General features: G+C 37.5%; 1 protein-coding gene across 16 annotated transcripts in view; it reads right to left on the reverse strand.

Annotated features, from left to right (window-relative positions):
* Nucleotides 1–19,810, reverse strand: part of RBFOX1 (RNA binding fox-1 homolog 1) — a 1,184,784-nt gene that overhangs the window by 136,543 nt on the left and 1,028,431 nt on the right. For 3 of the 16 annotated variants that reach the window (XM_065645220.1, XM_065645211.1, XM_065645213.1), the window contains exon 1: nt 2,965–3,028. The exons of the other annotated variants lie outside the window; for them this stretch is intronic. In XM_065645220.1, the coding sequence (XP_065501292.1) occupies nt 2,965–2,997 (33 nt within the window). In that variant the 5' untranslated portion in view covers nt 2,998–3,028. Of the gene's footprint in view, nt 1–2,964; nt 3,029–19,810 lie in introns of those variants that run through there. 16 annotated transcript variants of the gene reach the window in all.

The raw sequence follows: 19,810 nt of genomic DNA on the forward strand, positions 1-19,810 counted from the left end.
GATATCAGTTCTCTGACCTGAACTGGTTCTAAACTCAAGAGCTTTTAAGAATTAGTAAAATTACAGTACAGGAATAAGCACTGGTACATGGCAGGCTTAGAAGGGAAAATTAAACTTTCCTTTGTAAAAGGTATTCAGTGTGTCTTAAAAAAATCAAACCCGCCCTAATTTTAATCCCATCTATGCTACGATTTTAGTGTATGGCCTTGAGGAAGTAGTTTACATTGCTTCATTCAACCATCTTTAAAATGAAAACAGTGACATTTACCTGCTTCACAGTGTTAAGTCAGGAAGTTTCATTTGCATGTATGTACAATCATTCCAAGGTTAGCGATTTGCTGAAACTTGCCCTGTTTAAATTTCGGCGGAGGTTAAAAACTCTTGTAAATGCATACTTATACCTGCTATATTAAAATGGCAAGGTCCCTTTCTTATTTCTTTTACCTAATATTTTCACTATATTAAAAAAAAAAAATCCAGATGAAGTAAAAACAAGCAATGATTGAATTACACCAGAGTAATTTGTTAATGTTAAAGAAGTATTTTTAAATCTTGGGGGAGGCAGGCGACCTTAAATTTTTTAATCAACTGTTTCTCCAAGGACTTCAGCAAGTGGTAAGAATGAACAACGGCAAATCAAATTTGTGCCTATATAAGCTCTTTCACTGTGCTGGCTCTGAAACACAGTAGCTGGTTACTGCTGGTCCTTAAGCTATTCCTTCGTGTCAGATGCTAAACGTGACATTAGAGTCAGCAGCTGCTAAAAAAGGACAATAATGGCAACAAAGGGACCAAGGGCTAATGTCCAGGTGCATTTGATCTAAAGGTTTTTATACTACCTCGAGTCCTAAACCAGATGCTGCCAAGACCCCACTGTTTCTCATTAACGCTGACAGCAGTTCCATAAGACCCTAATTAATATTCAAAGCATTCACACTTAGTGCTAATTGCAGCTAATATTTAATTAAGAGGGTTGAAGATTTATATTATTTTTACCAGCAATTCCAAATGATTCGCTTTTTAAATTTACCATAAAATGGCAAACTGCACTGACAATTCCAGCACCTTCACATTACTGAGACTCTTCTGCCTCTTTCATTAGACTTGTTAAACTGAGGTCTGGATCACTTATTTATAACCAAAACCCCATTAACAAGTAAACAATGAAGAGTCAAGGTTTTGTGGTTGGTTTGGTTTGGTTTTATATATATATATATATATATATATATATAAAACTTCAAGGGTTATATATATATGAATTCAGGGATTTACAGCCTTGCCATTAAACAAACAAACCCCACCATGCTTAGAGCAGAAAAATAGCATGCAGGATTATCAGTCCAGGCATTCCGTGTTCATTAAATTGAGGGGGGGGTGGCGGGGAGAGGGCAAAACACAAAAGAAATTGCACTTACATACACTACTGTAGGCCATAAGTTTAAAATGATAGGGGCAATAAATCTGAGTTGTTAATCTCTTAAAATCAGTGTCTACTGTAGCCTTTCCTAGCCTTCAAAATTAGAGTGAATTTATGATTTATAATTCATTCAGACGCAGTATTACAATGTAGTTTAAAAGCATGTATGTATAAACACGTTCTTCCCTACTTATATGGGTATCAAGCCAGTAGCTTATTGTTTAGAATATTAATTTATATCAGGAATAATGCAGAGTCAACACACATCTGTATACACATGTGGTTCATGGAAACCCCAGACTACACAACAGTAAGATACATTTGAATAGATTTTAAAGAACCAAAAATTCTTTATAATGACCTAAAATGTCCCTTTATTGTGATCTTTAAAATACAGTGAACTAAAATGAATAAAGGAAATAACAGATTTAACGCATTAAGTTGAAAATATGAAATGGCCCTGAAAGCAACAGGAAATATTGATGCTAAATTAGCCTATGAACTTGGGTATTAAAGGAATCTCAAAACTGCAGATGATAGTACACAGACATTGCTTAATACAACGTAGACATGAGAGGCTAAACAGAAGTTGTCCCTTCAGACTCAGTTCCAAGTATCTTTAGGATTAAATGACCCCTTAATGCTCACTTTGTGCATGGTTTTTAATAAAGTAGTTGTTGGCAACAGAAAGAAGAACAAAGGATGGCAGACAGTCAGGATCTGCTAAATGTTCTGGCCTGAGTTTTAATGAAAACCACATTTCAACTGAAAAATATGCTTTACGTGGCAGTGTATAAAAATCAAATTTATTGCTTTCTGGTTAAATGTCGAACTCTAAAGAACAACAACAAAAAAGCATTCTGAAGATGTAGGTAACTGAAGTCGCTCCTTTCCCATATATATCACTCTGTTTGAAGAAAACCTTAGAATTTTAAACGCTTCCAGTATCTCAGATCTGAATATGCCTTTTCAGCATCTTCTGCTCTGAAAGGATTTCATAATTAAGAAATGCATGAAACGTGTCAAAACATCATAAAGCAAGCTTGTTATGTTTGTACACAAAAGAGAGAGCACAGAAAACCTTACTTATGCAGTGTTCTTTTTTAAAAACACATTTGCAGCATAAAAATGTATTCAATGAAAACCTTTCTGCTCGCCTGCATTTTGAAGTCTAGCTAGTGGTTTATTGTTTGTTTTACTCTCTTTTCTGTTTGGTGCATTTGTTTCTTTGGCAAGAGATTTTTCACATTTAGAGAAAGCCTCTCATACTGTAGCTAAATGAGCCAAACTGCATCATATCCTTAGGGCACGGAAACAAAGAAGAAAAACGCAACATTACTCTGTAAACCTGCTGGTTATAAGAACGGCTCAGTTAGATACATCAAGCGCAGCAGAGACACATAATCACCACAGTAGTTTGCTCTCCTTCAGACTTAAGCAACAAAACACACATTAGAAGTCTCACATGCAGCGGTGCAGCTGGTTGTAAGAAATGCCCTGGCTTGACTAAAATCAAGAGTTTCAAGTGAAAATAAAAGTGGAAATACCTGCTGTACCATCCTGCTCCCTTTATTCGCCATAAACTTAGCAGCTGCTCTAGTCCCAGGCCATACAGCATCTGCCCGAAGCGAGCATCAATTATGGCTGAGGGCGTGTGAGCAATGGAACGTGTGCGGGAGTGTGGCTGACGGGGGTGTTGAAGGAGGGGGAGCCAAGGCGAGGCTTCCTGACCTCCCTCTCAACATCTGACTGCTCCCAAAACCTAATCCAGATGGGACTCTTTCAGTTTGCTGGGATCTCGCCCCATCAATCACAGCAGGCCACTCCTCTGTCTTCTGCTACTAGTTATGGAGTGCACCATTGAGCAGATGATTACACACAGAAGAAGAAAAAACACAGCTTGACTACATTAATAGCTGTTTAAAAAACATTAGAAATGCTACTATGGAAGTTGCCGGAAGCTGAACGCTTTTGTTTTAAAATTAAGACGGCTGTATTCAAAGTTACGAAACCCCCTAAACTTCCAGTGCTTTGGCTTTTTGATAGCGACAATGCACAGTCAGATGTGTGCATTTCTATGTGATTAATTAGTCCTACATGTGCTGGAGTTAATATCAATAAGATTTCTATTTTAAAATTGCTGAACTCCACAAGTAAAGCATCAATACTGAAGCAGCCTGGTTTAGATTAAATGTACTTTATCCTTCCATACAAATGAAATATTGTTTCCTTTTTTGTTTCATTTCATGACATCCCTCTTGCTTAGCAGGGGAAATATTTCAGAAATGCTTCCAAGGTTTAGTTCTGTGAGGCACTTTCAGCAACTTAATCCTTCACTATTAAAGGAACTTTCCTAGATGCTCTGGAGGTAGTTTTAAAATGATTAAAGTTCTAATTAAATCACATAATAAAGGAAAACAAAACAAAACCCCAAAAAACCAACACACAGCAACAAGAACAACAACAACAAAAAATATAAGGAAAAAGTGGGGGGCAGTGGGGGTGGGGAGAAGATCTAGATAGCCCCAAAGAATACACGTTTATTGCCTCTGTTACAGACTGCCTACAGAGAAAAGAATTCAGAAACAGGGCAAGTATGTAACATGGGAATTAATTCCCACAAACGTTTGAATTCTAAGGGTTGGGCAGAACTGCAGATAAACAGGCATCAGTTCATCACTAAACCTACATTCCAATTGAAATATATTGGATTTCTTTAAAGTAGCAGTGCAATTCTTCCAGATTTGTTGCTGGCACTCCCGATTAATGATAATAAAATCAGCCACTTCAGATTTTTCAGAAGGAATCAGACATCCAACCACACCGGACCGATAATCGCAACTGACTGACTCCGTGAGCTTTCTCTGTTGTAGCTTAATTATCTGACCAGGCCACTTGACTCAGATCATTTGCTTCTGAAATCATACAAAATGAATTCTCCAGCCACCTCTCCTTTTTTGGAAGGCTCAGTTCATAGCCAAATTCAGATTTCGTTTAAAAAACAATCTTGTTCCAAAAGAAGCATATCCTCAAAAATAAGAAAGGTAATGCAAAATAAATCTTTTTCAGTGAGCATAGGGGAAAAAATGTAATAGTAAGTCAGCAAAAGAGAATTTCTTTACTACCTTAGTGAGAAAGTACCACCTCTTTACTCCCATTAGAGAGAAACATTTACTTTTCTTCCTCTTCATGTGTAGCATATTCCAGTCAAAGTCTGTGCTCCTGCTATGTATACATTAGAAAATGAAATGGGCGTTTTGTGTCGGGGCCTGAAGCATGGAACAGAATAATGAAACATCACAATACCCTGCAAAGCAGGAAGGTTATATAAATTCACTTATATTTAACAGAAGGCAAACAACTTACCAAAAACTAACTGCTAGTCTGAATTCCTGCCTGCATTCAAGGACACATAATATTATGGGTGTATCGATACATATGAAGAAAGCATTCTCTCAGACATCTTCATTCTTTCCACTTGTCACTGTTGAAACTTTTTACTACTTTTAAGATGCTGTGATTTATTACACTACTACAGGCATGTAAGCTTTCTAATTTTATCTGCAATTTTTCTACTGAAATTAAATTTTATTCTGTTTCATATATTAATTTATTGACAATCACTGCCACTTCCCAAAGCTGAATTGTAGTAAAGCTAATATGTCCATTTTCTTTTTTTCAGTGTCTAAGAAAGTGGTTGAAAAAGCCAATATTTTTTCTACTGCAATACTGATTGAAGATATGGGATTTTTAAAGCTGGATCAGTTCCCAAATCAGTTCACAAGCAGTTGTGACAAGAGAATTGAGAGGTTAATGCACTGAAGAAACAATCAATGGGGGCTGGAGAAAGGGGACAAAGCAGCAGGCATATATTATGCTATATTGACATAAAAGATTTTGTCATGAGAACACATTTCTTAATAACCTTAAGTCTTCAATTTGCAAGAATGAAAGCAACATAGACCAAGTGGTAAATTACAGCCCTTTACAGGAAACAGTAAAAACATCAATCTGTTCATGTAATCCAACTAACACGGATCTCAGAGCTACCACAACTGATGTTGTGCATAAGAGGAAAGAAACAGGCACTGCAACCATGGAGCCTGCATGTCTGCAAAGCAAGAACCATCGGGCCTTGTTTTATAATTACAGACAAAAATACTATTCATAGCTCAAGCAGCAGAAGTAGCAGAGATGTGTTGGCAAGACTATTTTACTAGGGTGTACTAACACTTCTGAGATGCCAGACATACTAGCCCAGGTGAGAAACCATGCTTCTGTAGCAAGACTATGTCTGGTCTTGACACAATCCTGCATCGTGCTTTCTAAGCCTTCTAGACTCTGCTGAGACCATTCCTACTGTATAACTTACAAGCATAAGTATTTCCAGAATACGAGTCAAAAAAAAAACCTTTCTAAATGCCACCTTATTGGTCAAGGATTGAACAGTGCAAAAGATTAGAGTCTGCAGAGGGGAACTGAACAGCAATCAAATCCAGTTGCATGTATACAGTTTTTGACGGTCGGATAAATTCTAGGAATCTAAGAAATTCTTGTAACACAGCTAAAATAATTCATTTAAGATTTCTTGTAAGGAAAATTCAACATCTCAATGGCAATCTACTCCAAAAAAACCCTAACTGAATGTCTGAGGAGATTGGGACTGGATACAGCTGTGTTTTTTAAAAGTGTCTAAATCAGGCAATTTAATCTAGCTGAGGTTAGTAGTTACACAATGTTATTCCCAATTTACAGATGCTGCCTCATCCAGAGTATATTAAATGAACTGCTTTTTCAGTTTCCTAACGGATATAGCACAAAAAATATTTACCAGCTTTGTTAGCCATACAAAGTGGTGAACCTACAGTCACATGCAGAGATAACATGTTTGAAGGCCACTTGTTCTGGAGAAGCCATATCAGAGTTTCATATGTACATAATTGGTTATATTTCATGTATAAACAAATTATTTCATATTAAAAAAGTACTAGGCAGAATGAGTGATGTGTGTCACAAGTATTATAAGCAGACAACCACGAAAATACACCCATAAACAGGCACGGTGTTTCAACCGTTCAGCCTGACAGGCTTTTGTCTGCCTCACAACAGCACTGCTGAAGTTACTGCATCAAAACGCAGCCTGCCCTAGGTATTCAGATATGGGTATTAATAAAACAAGGCTACAGGACAGAGTGAGCAATGCTACACAAGCAGACTGAAGGGCAGCAGCAGTTATCTGAGTACCAACTGGCATGCCATCTCTGAACGACCTCTTAACCAGGGACACAATCTTTCACTGATGAGCTGTGATTTAGTCTCAGAAAAGAAAGGGGACATTTCTCTTCATAATCCCTCCTGCTGAATCATTTTCTAAGGCAGTACCACAATAACCACAGTTCATCCATTACATGTGAAATAGGTCCAAATTTCAATATCACAAATGGGAGGATCGTTACTTGACTTGAAATGAAACAAAGAACATAGCTAGTAAGGGAAATCAGAATGTAATACCATAAGTTGTCTTAAGCAAGTGGACTGGAGATCATACCTCCTTAGCTATTTGTTTGCAAACATTGAAGTTCACGGGGCTGCTTTATAAGCCAGTTCACTTGAACTAGCCAAGTGAAGTGATAATGATTGCTGTAAAACTGTCCCAAATTAACTAGTGGGAGTTATTTTGTTTCCTTTTACTTTGTTTAAACCAAGAAAATTTAAGAATTTGATCTATGTGGTAAGCTCCATAAAGACAATGACATGACTGAGTTTGGGAATTTGGAGGAAGACCAGGAAGATAAGCAGCAGAGTTAGAAAACTGGGCTTCAGGAAAAGAGACTTCAGCTTACCCATGGAACTGTCAGGAATCCCTGAGGTTCACTCATGAGAGGAAACTGTCCAAGGCAGCTGCCTGATTGATCGAGCCATTAATTAAAAAGAACTTCAGCGTGTAGGAACCATCCATTAAGAAAGAAGATACGTAGCAGAAGGCCCACGTGGTTAAGCAGAAAGTTTCTCAATGAAGAAAGACACAAAAAGGGAGCATGCAAACAGTGGAAATCAAGGCTTGGCAACAAAAGAGGAGCATAAAAGTCTTGCCCGGGTGCTTGACGACAAAATCAGAAAGATATTTTGTCCAGCCTAGCTAGAACTAGGACTAGTGAAAACACTAAGGGTAACAGGAAAGGATTCTACATACCAAGTCTGTTTGTTGCAAAAGGAAGTTCAAGGAAAATGTTGATGCAGCGAGGAGACAGCCTTGTGATAAAAAAGGCATCATAATATAGTGAAGTACTTCATGTCTTTTTCACTTCAGGTGAAGTCTGATCCTAAATCATTGCACTCAAATCATGGACAGCATTGGTAAGGAAGCAAAGGGACAATGAACAACGGAGATGCAACAGGTTAGGGACGACTTAGTGAAGGTGGATATATTTACATATTTGAAGCCTTAAGGCATTCAACAGAACGTATGGAAGGAGCAGGTCACTGTGATCATGAGCCCATGCCCAACTATTTGATTTGAGTAACGCTTTTAGTGCTGTCTCCCATAGCATTCCGGGTTGAGAGCTGAGGAAGGAACAGCTGGACTGTCAGATGGGTTGGAAATAGGCTGGATTGTCAGGCTCCGAGGCTTAATGCCGGGCTCCTGACCAGCACTAAGTGGAATACTTTAGGAGCAACACTGGGTCTCACATTTATCAACAACTTGGAGAATGACAAAGAGCACATCCTCAGCAAATTTGCAGCTAATACTAAACTATGAAGCCTCAATCCAGGGACACTTTGACAAACCTGAGAACTGGAGAGTCGGAATCCTTTCACAGCTCAACACGGAAAAGCGCAAAGCTCTGCACCATGAGCATCAAGCAATAACAGCTTGAGGAAATTAAGTTAATTGCTTATTCACTGAACCCTTTTCAGCTTTAGTCTGTATATAATAAAGGTATTAAAACTCAGAAATGTCATCTATATTAAATAGTGCCTTGTTATTTGCCCTTAAAAGCAGATTGTTCACTGACTATAAATGTTTTAAATTGCAAATGAAATTCTATTATTTCCTTTTTTCCCCCATTAAAAAAACAGAACAACAACAAAAAGCCACCACAACCACACACTTAGTCTGTGTATTGTTCACGAAGATCCTGTGCAATAATGTCCAAATGTGTGTGGGAATTGCATCTATTCTGCATTTTACCTGTAACTTTTCAGCAAGCAGAATTTTTGCTTTTATAGGTCTGACCTCAATATTTTGAAGAAATCTGGTAAAATATTTATGATTCAAAATATCCATAAATCATACTTAGCAGTTACAAGATACAAGAATTGTGATCTTCATACCCATAAAGCTTTTGACTAAAATGAAGTTATTTCAACAGAGCTGAATATGGTTTTATAGGCAAGAAATTCACCATTCTCCTGTTTCTATCATTTAAATTTTCAAAAAAAATTATAAAGAATCTAGAAATAAACTATTTTACCATTGCTTTTAGACAATGCCCATTTCTCATATCTGTTTAATTTTTAAATTTCTGCCATTTTTGTTATTTAGGATGGAACACAGATGACCTGAGCTGCAATGACCAGCTAATACAACAATGCCATCTTGCTTAGTACCAGTTAAAGTGGCATTCATTTTTTGGCACTGAAATAAAATGATGGAACATGATCTCTGATGTTATTTACTTCTAAGATTAAAATGACTATGAAAATATCATTGGGCACGAGGAACAGATAGATTGGCTTCCTGCCTCAGCTACACTTTGCTGTGCTTTTAACAGAGATCATTTGTGTACTTCAGTTAATGTTTATGTTAAGATGCTGTTACAGCATTAACAAGTAACTTTTTACTCCAATGTTTGTCATTAGCAAACTAAGCCACAATACTGAGGAAAGGTAAAGCTCTTCTCACCGATGAGATAAAAACGGAGGTAAGATTTGCCTACGCGATGCAAAAATACATTTCTGAACACTGCTGAATGTCACCACTGGCTGAAAATAAACAAAAATGTATTATATCAAGTGCTACAATGAATCTGCAGTTAGGAAGAAAATGAACAAAATCTTAATGGTCCCTACAGCACTGGAAGGACTTTCACTGACAAAACCGATTGTTAAGTTCTACTTTGTTAAATCTCTAAAAAGCTTGTGTTACTATGGTAGAAATGGCCAATTTGTCTTTGTATTTCACTTTCCCCATGTGTAGGACAGGGACTAAAACTGGTCTCAAACCTGCAAAATTACACTGCTTCTCCCTGCACTTCTCTAGAGATTTTTTTTCCCAAGCCCTGTTTCAGAACTGAACATATACGTATGGTAGTAAATCTTCCCATAAAACTGGCCTCTGCCATTTAAATGCTGCTTAAACCTGGTAAGCTTAAAAGCCACTGCTTCTAACAAGAAATTATTTTAAAATAACATAGATTGTGGGACTGGGTACAAATGATCTTTCTCAGTGTACAGTTCTGTTTTGTGCCCCTGCGTGTAAGGAATGGAGAGCTGGTGGAAGGAAAGGTATTTCCAAAACCGAAACAGTATTGCGAAAAACTTTGGCATATTTACCAGAAGCATACGGCTGATTTACAGCAACCATATCCAACAGCATTTGTGTTTACACAGTGCGCAGCATGTATACCAGCCACAGCATCCAAACTCCGCAATTAGTAAAAATAAGCATCCACATAGACCGTTTCGGGACAGCAGACTTACATGATGAAAACTGCTTTTAATCCGCATAAAGTGAACCATCTGTCTTTTATACTAGAACACTAGATTAAATAAGATATCAAAAAATATTGAAACAGTTCGGTATTTGCTGAGTGTGCACCTGGCAAGATGGAGAATACAGCAAATGCGTTAGCATTCCAGCTGCAAAAGAAATTCAGGTTAGATATTGCTACATAGAAATTGATAGCTGGTAGGTATTCAATCAGAAAAGTGGTTTTTCTTTTAAATATTACAATCACATGGTATAGTACATCATTTGTGTCAAGTTAAATTTAATGATATCAGCATACTTAAAGGGAAAAACCTGAATACCTACTCATATACCCATGCCACGAGGGCTTATATGAGACTCCACGAAGCCTTTTCCTCTTACTTAATATGCTGATATCTGTCTATAACAAGTTTTATATGTATTATACTCTCAAACTAATCTATTCTCTTGTCTTTTTAATGCACACCTAGTATGTCTGAACTCAAAGTTACAGCGTAATGTGTGCTGCCAATAACGTACATTCTTCTGAAGTCTGCCTGTGTAAGAGGAAAGATATTTTCCTGGAAGCAGCAGTAGGTATAATGAGAGTGGCGCTATTTTTCTTGAGAGTAAAGCAACGTCGTCTGCTTTCCTCTAGTTAAGAGCACATTTTAAAAGGAACAATAATTAATGAGCTCACTAATGCCTACCAATTTTTGTCAGACTTAGTAGAATCAGGTATGTGAAGGACTGCTTCAGAAAAGGCGTTTGAGCAACGCAACACAGAAAGTTGACAGGCTTTTACTGAAATGTGCTCTTTCTACATATGTTTAATGGCTTATCTGAACAACAATGAAAAATTATCACTATATAATCCATCGTAAGTAAACCATTTTTCACCTACCAGAGGCTAAAAACAGTAAGAAAAATGTAGAAACATGAACTTTATTCTGGGAAACTAACCAAAACTGTTAAGAGGCGCATATGTCAAGCGTGCGCTTTGGCGAACTCAATCCACCTCAGAAGACATGAAGACTGTGCCAACAGAACTTAAGGCTCCAAAATAGGGACCTAAAAGGTCGAAGTCTACCTCTACAAATGCACTGAGTTTATTTTGCCAAGCCTTTGAGTGAATTCTCCTCTCTTCTCATTCAGATCCTGATTTAATTTCCCTGCCTTTTAAACCTCCCTCTGCCTCCCTCAGTCGTCTTCGTATTTTCCTTCTTCACTACTTCCTCTGCATCCTCTGTCTATACTACCTACAATATTTAATATTTATTGCAACAGTTGAGAGCACAGCAGATGCAAGAAGCTATCTGATTGACATGGTAAGACTATGCGTAAGTATGAACATGAAAAGCAATGAATGACCGTCAATATACACTTTAAGTTTCATGCAAAATATCTTAATTATGAGCTATTCTGAGCAGAAGTCTGAGGCTACAGGACTAGGACTGTTTAGAGAATTTATTTCACCTGCTCCCTTTTACTCCAGATACCATTGTGGCCAATTGATACAGAATCTGGAAGATGAAAAGGTATTTTGGAACTTGACAAAACTATGGCACTTCACATTTGTTCATCTTGATGAAGTGGTAAGTGTATTAAGTCCTCTCACCTGAGCAACAGTTCACTAGGATTACAAGTTCAGTAGAATCCAAACTCTTTATATTCAAATATAATCCAAACTTTTTGCATGTTGCTGTAAATGACACAGCATCAAAAGTATTTGGAAGTAAAAGGGCAATTGGCACAGACTCTTTGCACAAGGCTGCATTTCAGTTTTAAGAGATAACTACGTTCCATGAAGATACTCTGCTGAACTTATTTTTCGTTTCACGTATCAGAGCTTTTGCTTTGCAGAAATTGTTACAGCTTTTTAAGTCTAGGCTACTGATTTGAGCAAGAACATTGAAGTAGAAGCATAGTTATGGTGCAGTATGTCTGACCTAGTTACTCAGATACTATGTCAGATTAAATTTTGGGATGTGTACTGTTCTTATGAATATACTGCACTTTGCAGTCAGATGATCAGCAAGGAAATGACAAAGCTCAACACGTCACTATCTGCAAGCTCAGAAGAAATTTGGTAGCTCCTTACATGCATCTGCACTATCAGCTCATTTGGCTTTTTGGATCCCGAAAACGGTTCAGTATATTCGAGCCAGTTTCTGTTCACTAAATAGACAGGAGAGAAACGCTAAGTAGAAAGTGGCAGCCAGACCAGTTCTACCCCTGAAGCTACAGAGAGGCAATAGGTGGGGCAGGCGAGAGGGCACAGACAATGTTTAGAAGATTTGCATGTCTACGCTACATTGGGTTATCCAATTTAAATGGTAAGAAATTATTTTTAAATTGTGTTTCAGGCAATATGTATAGCTGAAAAAAACCCAAAAACCAACAACTAACTAACCAACCAACCAAAAAAACCCCCAAACCTGGCTATGGCAGTTAAGAATGTTTAACGACACTCTTCATGCTACGTATATAATAAAAAATACAATTATGCTTCCTTTATAAGATTAAGATGTCCTTCTGTCTTTGAAGTGCCTTCCAGGACAGCTATCCTCATCCAGCCAGTCTCCTTTGATTTAAACAGACCTTCCTGGTGCAAACAAACCTTCCTTGCAGAAAGAAACTGAAGAAAAATATAATTTTCAAACCTTGTGATGGCAATGAAGACTGCCAGCGTAAGAAGTTTGGATAGTCCCACTACATCTTCTTGGTTCCAAACAAGAAACAGTTCTGCCATTACAGTTCAGAGTCATAATTTCAATAACAAGGAATTCTAGTAATAAGGAAAATATCTGTTTTTTAAGAAAGTTCTGACCAATTTATTTTGCCTCTAAGCATCAGATAAAGCTCTATAGCTTTTCCTCGTAGCAGCCACTACCTGGAACGATCATTTTAACAGAATAACTGAGATAAACAGAGAAAGGGAATGGTAAGACAGACAGTGGGTGGTGGAATGCATATTTTCAAGGTAAAAGTAGATACAGATATTATAAGCGCTAGCATTTACTTACCATAAACCAGTTATTTAATAGATTGCTTAAGAGCTAAGAGAGCTCTTCACCCCACCTCTACCCCATTTACCACATTAGGTGTTCTAATGGTGAGCCCTCATCCAGAAATACACAGCACCTCTGCCTGTGGGTACTACCACATGATGCAAATGAAGTTGTAAAGAGAAATCAGCTCATCAATCACAATCACAAGGGGACACTGAGCAATGCAAAAGGATTAGCGTTTCAGCTCTGCTCAGGTCTTTCCTATCACCACTTTAATTAAATACCACCTCAAGTGCTTTATTACCATCAGAAACCTCAGTGTTGAAGGCTAGCGTTCTGGAATCTAAGTGCTGAAACTAATTAGAAAGGAGAAAAAGAAAAATGTTCATTAAAAATTGTAGGATTCCCCTAACAGAAATGATCTACACCTTGGAATAAAGATTTGCCTGTCTGTGGATTTAGAATAACACGTTAAATAGCTTTCACTAAGCTGAAACCTTTTACTTTGAACCACACACCTACCATTGTCTTTTGCAAGCAAAGCTAGATTCAGCTGTATCTACCAAACCATTGCTAGAATTTACAAGATTTCTTGGCTTATGGTTAGCTGATAAGAGCCTTAATTCCTCTTCTTCTAACATTTGATACACTAATTTAAATTTTTTCAGACTTGGCACACTCAAGGGCTTTCTGCTTTTCTTCCCAGATATACATAAGCTACTCATTACTATTTATGAAGGCAATGAAAGAAAACATTAAACAGTCAAAGAAATATAAATCTTAGATTGTAACACAGAGAGTGCAACAGCAGGATTAAAACCAAAGCAAAATGAAAAACAAAACCCGACAAAACAAAACAAAAAAAACCCCAAACCTGAAGCAAATACAAAGACATTTGCAATTTAAAGCAATGCAATATAGCTGAAAAGCAGTTTTCTCTTCCACTTGACTGCCAAGTGACCTGACTCAGGATTTTATGGCTTTCCCAGGAACAAGCTGATGGTATCAGTAACATCCAAAACCTAGCAGTGAAATTGCAGTGTCATGAGCAAAAGTGAGGAGCAGACAGAACTTCTGATTCAACTGATAAAGGAACAATTTTCTTAATTTTTAGCCATGTTAAAATAAATTTGTTTTCTAGTCAGCACATTTATTAGATGAAGTTACCTTTATACACGAGACCTGAATAAGGCCTATACATTACTGACATCCCACTCGACTAATTAGGGTGAGGTTTCTTGTTCAATTTTGTGTATGAGGCTTATTTTTAAAGTCTGAGGCGATTTCCCAATGCAAATAATACCTCAAGTATTAACAATAAAAAAGACCTACAGTTTTAAAAATATAACATATATTGTTATTTAAATAATTTCCAAACCAAAATACTACTGATCGTATATGAACCGGTAAAAGATAAATTTAAATTTAGCTTACTTTTTTTTTTTCCCCTCAAGTATCAGCTAAGTGTTTGACACTGATGAAAAGATGTTTAATTCCAAAGGAAACAGATGGTATTAAATAGTTACTTATTTCAACATATGGAGACCAATCACTGAACTATGAAGAATCAAACAGTAAACTCTCAGTCATTTTTAATTCATTTTGACTAACAAGAACAAAATATAAGAATACAACACAAAAGTAAAAGAATCCAGCTTCTAAGATGACTGCTTTAGTTTACATTGTAACAGAACAAAGAAGATTTTAAATATATTTGTTTGAGCTATGATATTAGATTTTGTTCATAGCATTTAGTTTTTGGGTTTTAAATGTACGGTTTTTATGGAAAACAATTTGTGACGCACGCACATTTTTACGTTCATCTACCACCTTAAACCCTCAAAGATTATAAACTCCCCTGTAAACAGTTCTCTTGCCATGAACACGCAAATAGGAGCTCCTGGTCTTGAAACTGGACACAAACAACAACTCAGAAATGCATGGGATCAATTGACAAAAGCTTTTGTGAGAAGACTGCAAAAGCAAATCAACCATGCCGGTGGCAATGAAGGTGTGAAAGAGCTAAACTGGGCATTTCTGGCATGGGCCAGCACAGCAGAGCTCACTTCTCTCATCTGGCAAAGCAAATTGAAACTGTATTAATCTGCAAATTAAAGAACAATCAACACATCAGTTTTACTACTGCTGCGAAAAGCATCCTTTCCAACAATGTAACTGCAGCTGATGCTTTGGGAAAGTATTAGGAGCAAATTATTCTTACCCCTGTTTTATCATTGCAGTTTTCTTCGGTCAAGGAGGCAGAGGTTTGCCAGCTAAGCCTATGTCAGTTTATTATTGACTTAAACATGAGAGTAGCTTAAGTGAATTGAATGAGTTTATTTTCCATCTGAAGCAGCCTGCAACTTCCTAAACTTGCAGCAAAAGTTTGCAATTTTTGCTTCATTTCTTCCTATAACCTTATATAACAAACCACTGTAAAGGTGCCCCTGCATTATTCTCAGCTGGTGGGCAGAGCTGTACTTTCTTTAGAATATTTTTTAGGACTCAATTTGTTAAAAGGAAAAAAAGGCTGCTTAGGCGTTCCATGATTTCTGTGCAGAACATTCACTATGTGGGAGTGTTTCATTTGCATAGTGGCATGTGGGTAGGATTTGGATAAGCACACTGACAGTCAAAAACAGATATGTGGGAAATCTCGTTTAAATGTAAAAAGCCCTCACCCAGGTTTTTCTAACTTAGGTAAACATTATTTCTAAGGGAGAAATGAATGCATAAACTACTCACGAGGTAAAAATTGCTTCAAACACTGCAATTTCTGTTGCGTACCAAACTACGCCCAAGAATGATTTCTTATTCTGTCCTAGGTCTAGCACAGCAAAAATCAACGAGAAATGGAATCTTGATCTATGTTAAAAATTTGCATGCCATTTTTCCAGCTAATGACATGCGGAACAAGTTACAGCTGATTTCTGCCACTGACATTCTGTCAATTTAATAATAGATCCTTCTTTTGATGTAACTTGACTGCCATTAGCATTCCAAATATAGTGAACTGTTTTGTTAATATCTCTACAGAAGAGAAAACTGAAGTAAAAATGTAAAACAGAAGGCAACCTGGGCCACTTTCTTGTGCATAGCACTTTAATCCATTGCTCATAGAAAATGTGTAAATCCAGTTCCTTACTGGACTAGGAGAGAGTAATTTCCAGTTTTGAACCAAATTAGAAATTACTGATCTGCAAAAAACTGCTCTGCGGAAGCCAACATGAAAGCTTGATTTCTCAGGCAACACACATTTTGGAGCACTCCATGGAACTGCTCTCTTCCCTTACAACTGAGCTGACCAAAGTGACTCATGCACTTGGCTAGAAAATTAGACATTGTTACCACTTTGGAAAAAAATGGTGGAGACTCCCAGGCCTATTTTTGCAGGATGTGATCATCCACCAACTACACTGACGGCAGCGAGACTCTTCCAGTTTTCGTAAGCTCACAGGCTGGTCGAATCTACTTTTATGTATTTTATGAGGAACTGCTCTCTTCTGCGGGACAGCAACACATACGGGCAGGACTTTCTGATTTTGTCAAGAGCCAATTTGTTGAGCACTTTCTGCTGCACCTCTGAGTACACCGGTACCCAGCAGTGCCACAGCTCTGACGTGGACGCTTCTGGTGCACATCATCTATATGTTCTATCACATGCCAGTACAGTGTGCGCAAACTACATGGGCTTAGGCTTCTTTAACAAGCAAACACTCTGAAGGTTCCCCGATCAGTATCCTCAGGTCTTTCTAGCCTAAATTTAGCAAACCATACCACACAATCTCAAAAGGCTACTACCATTTGCTCCCTATCAATTTTTTTAATTAACAATAGGGGCTGGTGTACTTCTCGTATTTCCTCTGTGTTAGCCTAACTCGGACAACGTCGACTTGCACAACTCTAAATGGCAGCATGAATAAGGGGATTTATTTATCTCTCTTTTCCACATGAAACAAATAAATGGATTTCCCCTGGAAAAGGTTTAATTCTATTTGTACAACTAACATGCTGACTGGAAGACAGTTCAAACTCAGACAATGACCCTTTAAGGATTCCAGCTTAGGGCTGTTCAAAAGAAGCATTGTATGAGAAAAAGAATCTCACCTTGCATATATGAGATCCTTCACAGTACAGACACCTTCTAAGCAATCCCACTCATCCAACCTGCTCTTATTTTGGAGCAAACACTGACCATGTAAGCTCAGACTAAATAATTACATAGTTCTCTTAATGAACGTAATGTTAACATAATTTGTGAAGCTCCTTTCCTTTGAACATGAAATCCGTCTTTCAAACAATCGCATACAATATTGCAAAATTTTTATACAGTTTGTATTTCAGACCCAGGTGCAAAACCTGTGCCTTCCTAAAATTAAAAAAAAAAGTTTCCTTCTCCTAATTATCACATGCCAAAGTAACATTTACAAGTAAATGCATTCACAAACAATGGCAATAAAGCAAACCATAACCTAAACCTGCGTGTTCTCTGTTACTAACCAGTTCCTTCCAACCTGATAAATTTCGCGTATATTTGGTATGTCTTTATTACCTGAAAGATACACCACTGCCATTTAATTGTAAATAAACAGAGGTAAACCGATGGTTATTTAAAGTTACCATGTTCTAAAAACACATAATGGGAAAAGCAAGGGAATTAAATATGCCAGATCTTGCAAGTTGCTGTGATAAACAAATGGTCATCTCAATTATACAGGTGTCATAGTTCAGTCATGCTGTGTCCTGCAATACTGTTGGGAACATCAGTGCTGAAACCGAAGAAAAAAAAGATCTCTAAGTGTTTAAAAAAAGTGACCAACCTATTCTATTTCTTCTTCTTACTCCCTCTCAAAAAACTTGCCAGCCAGGTAAAAATAAATGAAACAACAACAAAACAAATAACCCAAACCACCTTTCTACAAGGAAAAAAAACCAACCTCAAATGTGTGGCCAGATGTCTTTTTCCAGATTATCCTGGAGCTGCTGAAGAGCTTTTAGGCCTTTTTGCTCTCTGCTGTGCAATGCTACTGTCAGTTCAAGACCAGTATAACCATGCAACCCTTTAAGTGCCAGAAAACTCCCTCATAAGCTTCTGTGAATAAAAAAATGTCAGATTACTTCAAGTTTCTCTATCAGCAATTTAAAGTAAGATTTGATTTTGCAGCTGAAGAACACTCACACCTTTCTTTCTGCCAGCTCTGCTGTAAATACAGATGCTGCACTTCAGCCAGTCTTGATGTTTACAGAGTGAGCTTGAGCTGCTGGTCCTGATCATTTAATTTTATTTCATTCCATGGTCATTAACATCCACGTTTCAGAGAGAAGCCTTTTAATTGTTCGGTCAAACAGTGGATTTCAATTTACCATTAAGTCAGTGGCACTAAGAAGTACTACTGCCTAGTGCACACAACAGCAAATTAATAAAAAAAAGATGCTCATTTCATAAATGCAAATGCAGCATCAAATGATTCATCTGAATCATTTGACACACAAAAGACATGTCCTGACACACAAAAGACATGTAAAAATGAAAGCAAAAGGTACCTCTATGGCTTTTAATTCTAAAATAGGTTTGGGTAAAATAAAACACGAGTCTCTAAGAAGCACTGCATTTATCTGCTACAACTGTAAGAGATTTAACAGCGTGACTGCAGTGCATCATTAAAAATCAAACCTACCTGCCTTTTTATGCAAATGCAACATTAAAGGCTCCTTCCTCAAAGATACTCCCTACATGCTAATATTCCATGTATCTGGTGCTTCAGCCAGACTGTAAAACTTCCTTCATGTAATACATGCAGCAGGAAAGTAGGATTTCATGAAAGAGATAATGGTACTAGATCGAAGATAAAAGTTTAACCTATTTGCTTGTTATAAATCCTTGAGCGGGAATTTGGCCTCTCTTTATTCAGACGCTTTAAGTTTTGCCTTTAAAATACCTGTTGTAAGAGCATCCACCATACCAAGGAATCAGGTGGCATTTCTTACGTATGTGCTCACAAGACCCGTACACACACTGTGAGAAACGCAAGAATGACATAGGCCTGTTGTTCCCAGCTTAATTACTATTGGCAACTTTTGGCACAGGTCTACATCATACAATACAGAAAGTAACAGCGAGTTTTCCTCTGAAAGCAAATAAGGAATTAGTTAATGCTGCAAACTAATCTGCAACTAAATGCGAATTAACTGAAGATAAAGAAACATTACAAATGACATTCAGGAAGACACAGATGATTCCCAAGAGCTAAACATGTAACGTATCTGAGAAGAAAATCACAGTTTTCACAAACTGATTTACACAGCTTCAAGCTGCAGATAAAACAGTAAGTGCCAAGATGCTGAACGAGGGCTCCTCAAGAAAAGGTAAGACTGTGGCACTGATTAAAGGGTCCCCACAGGAGATCCTCATTGCCTGCTATGAAAAGGATTCAAGGGCAAAAGCTACAGATAACCACAGATAACCAGAAAACCCTGGTGCTTGATTCAGTGCCTCTATAAAAATTAAACTCCCAAATCTAAAACCAGTATCTGGCGGGGGGGGGTGGGCGAGAGCACTGTTTCTCAAAGAAAGGACAAAATCAATAGGGAGAGAGTATGACATGTCATTGCTCGTTTTAGTCAGCCCAGTCACTTTTAGTTTAAATACAAAGTTTAACTCATGGAAGTTTAAATTCTTTTTTTTTTTCC

Source organism: Caloenas nicobarica, chromosome 14 (assembly GCF_036013445.1).
Source record: "Caloenas nicobarica isolate bCalNic1 chromosome 14, bCalNic1.hap1, whole genome shotgun sequence".
Lineage (NCBI taxonomy): Eukaryota > Metazoa > Chordata > Aves > Columbiformes > Columbidae > Caloenas > Caloenas nicobarica.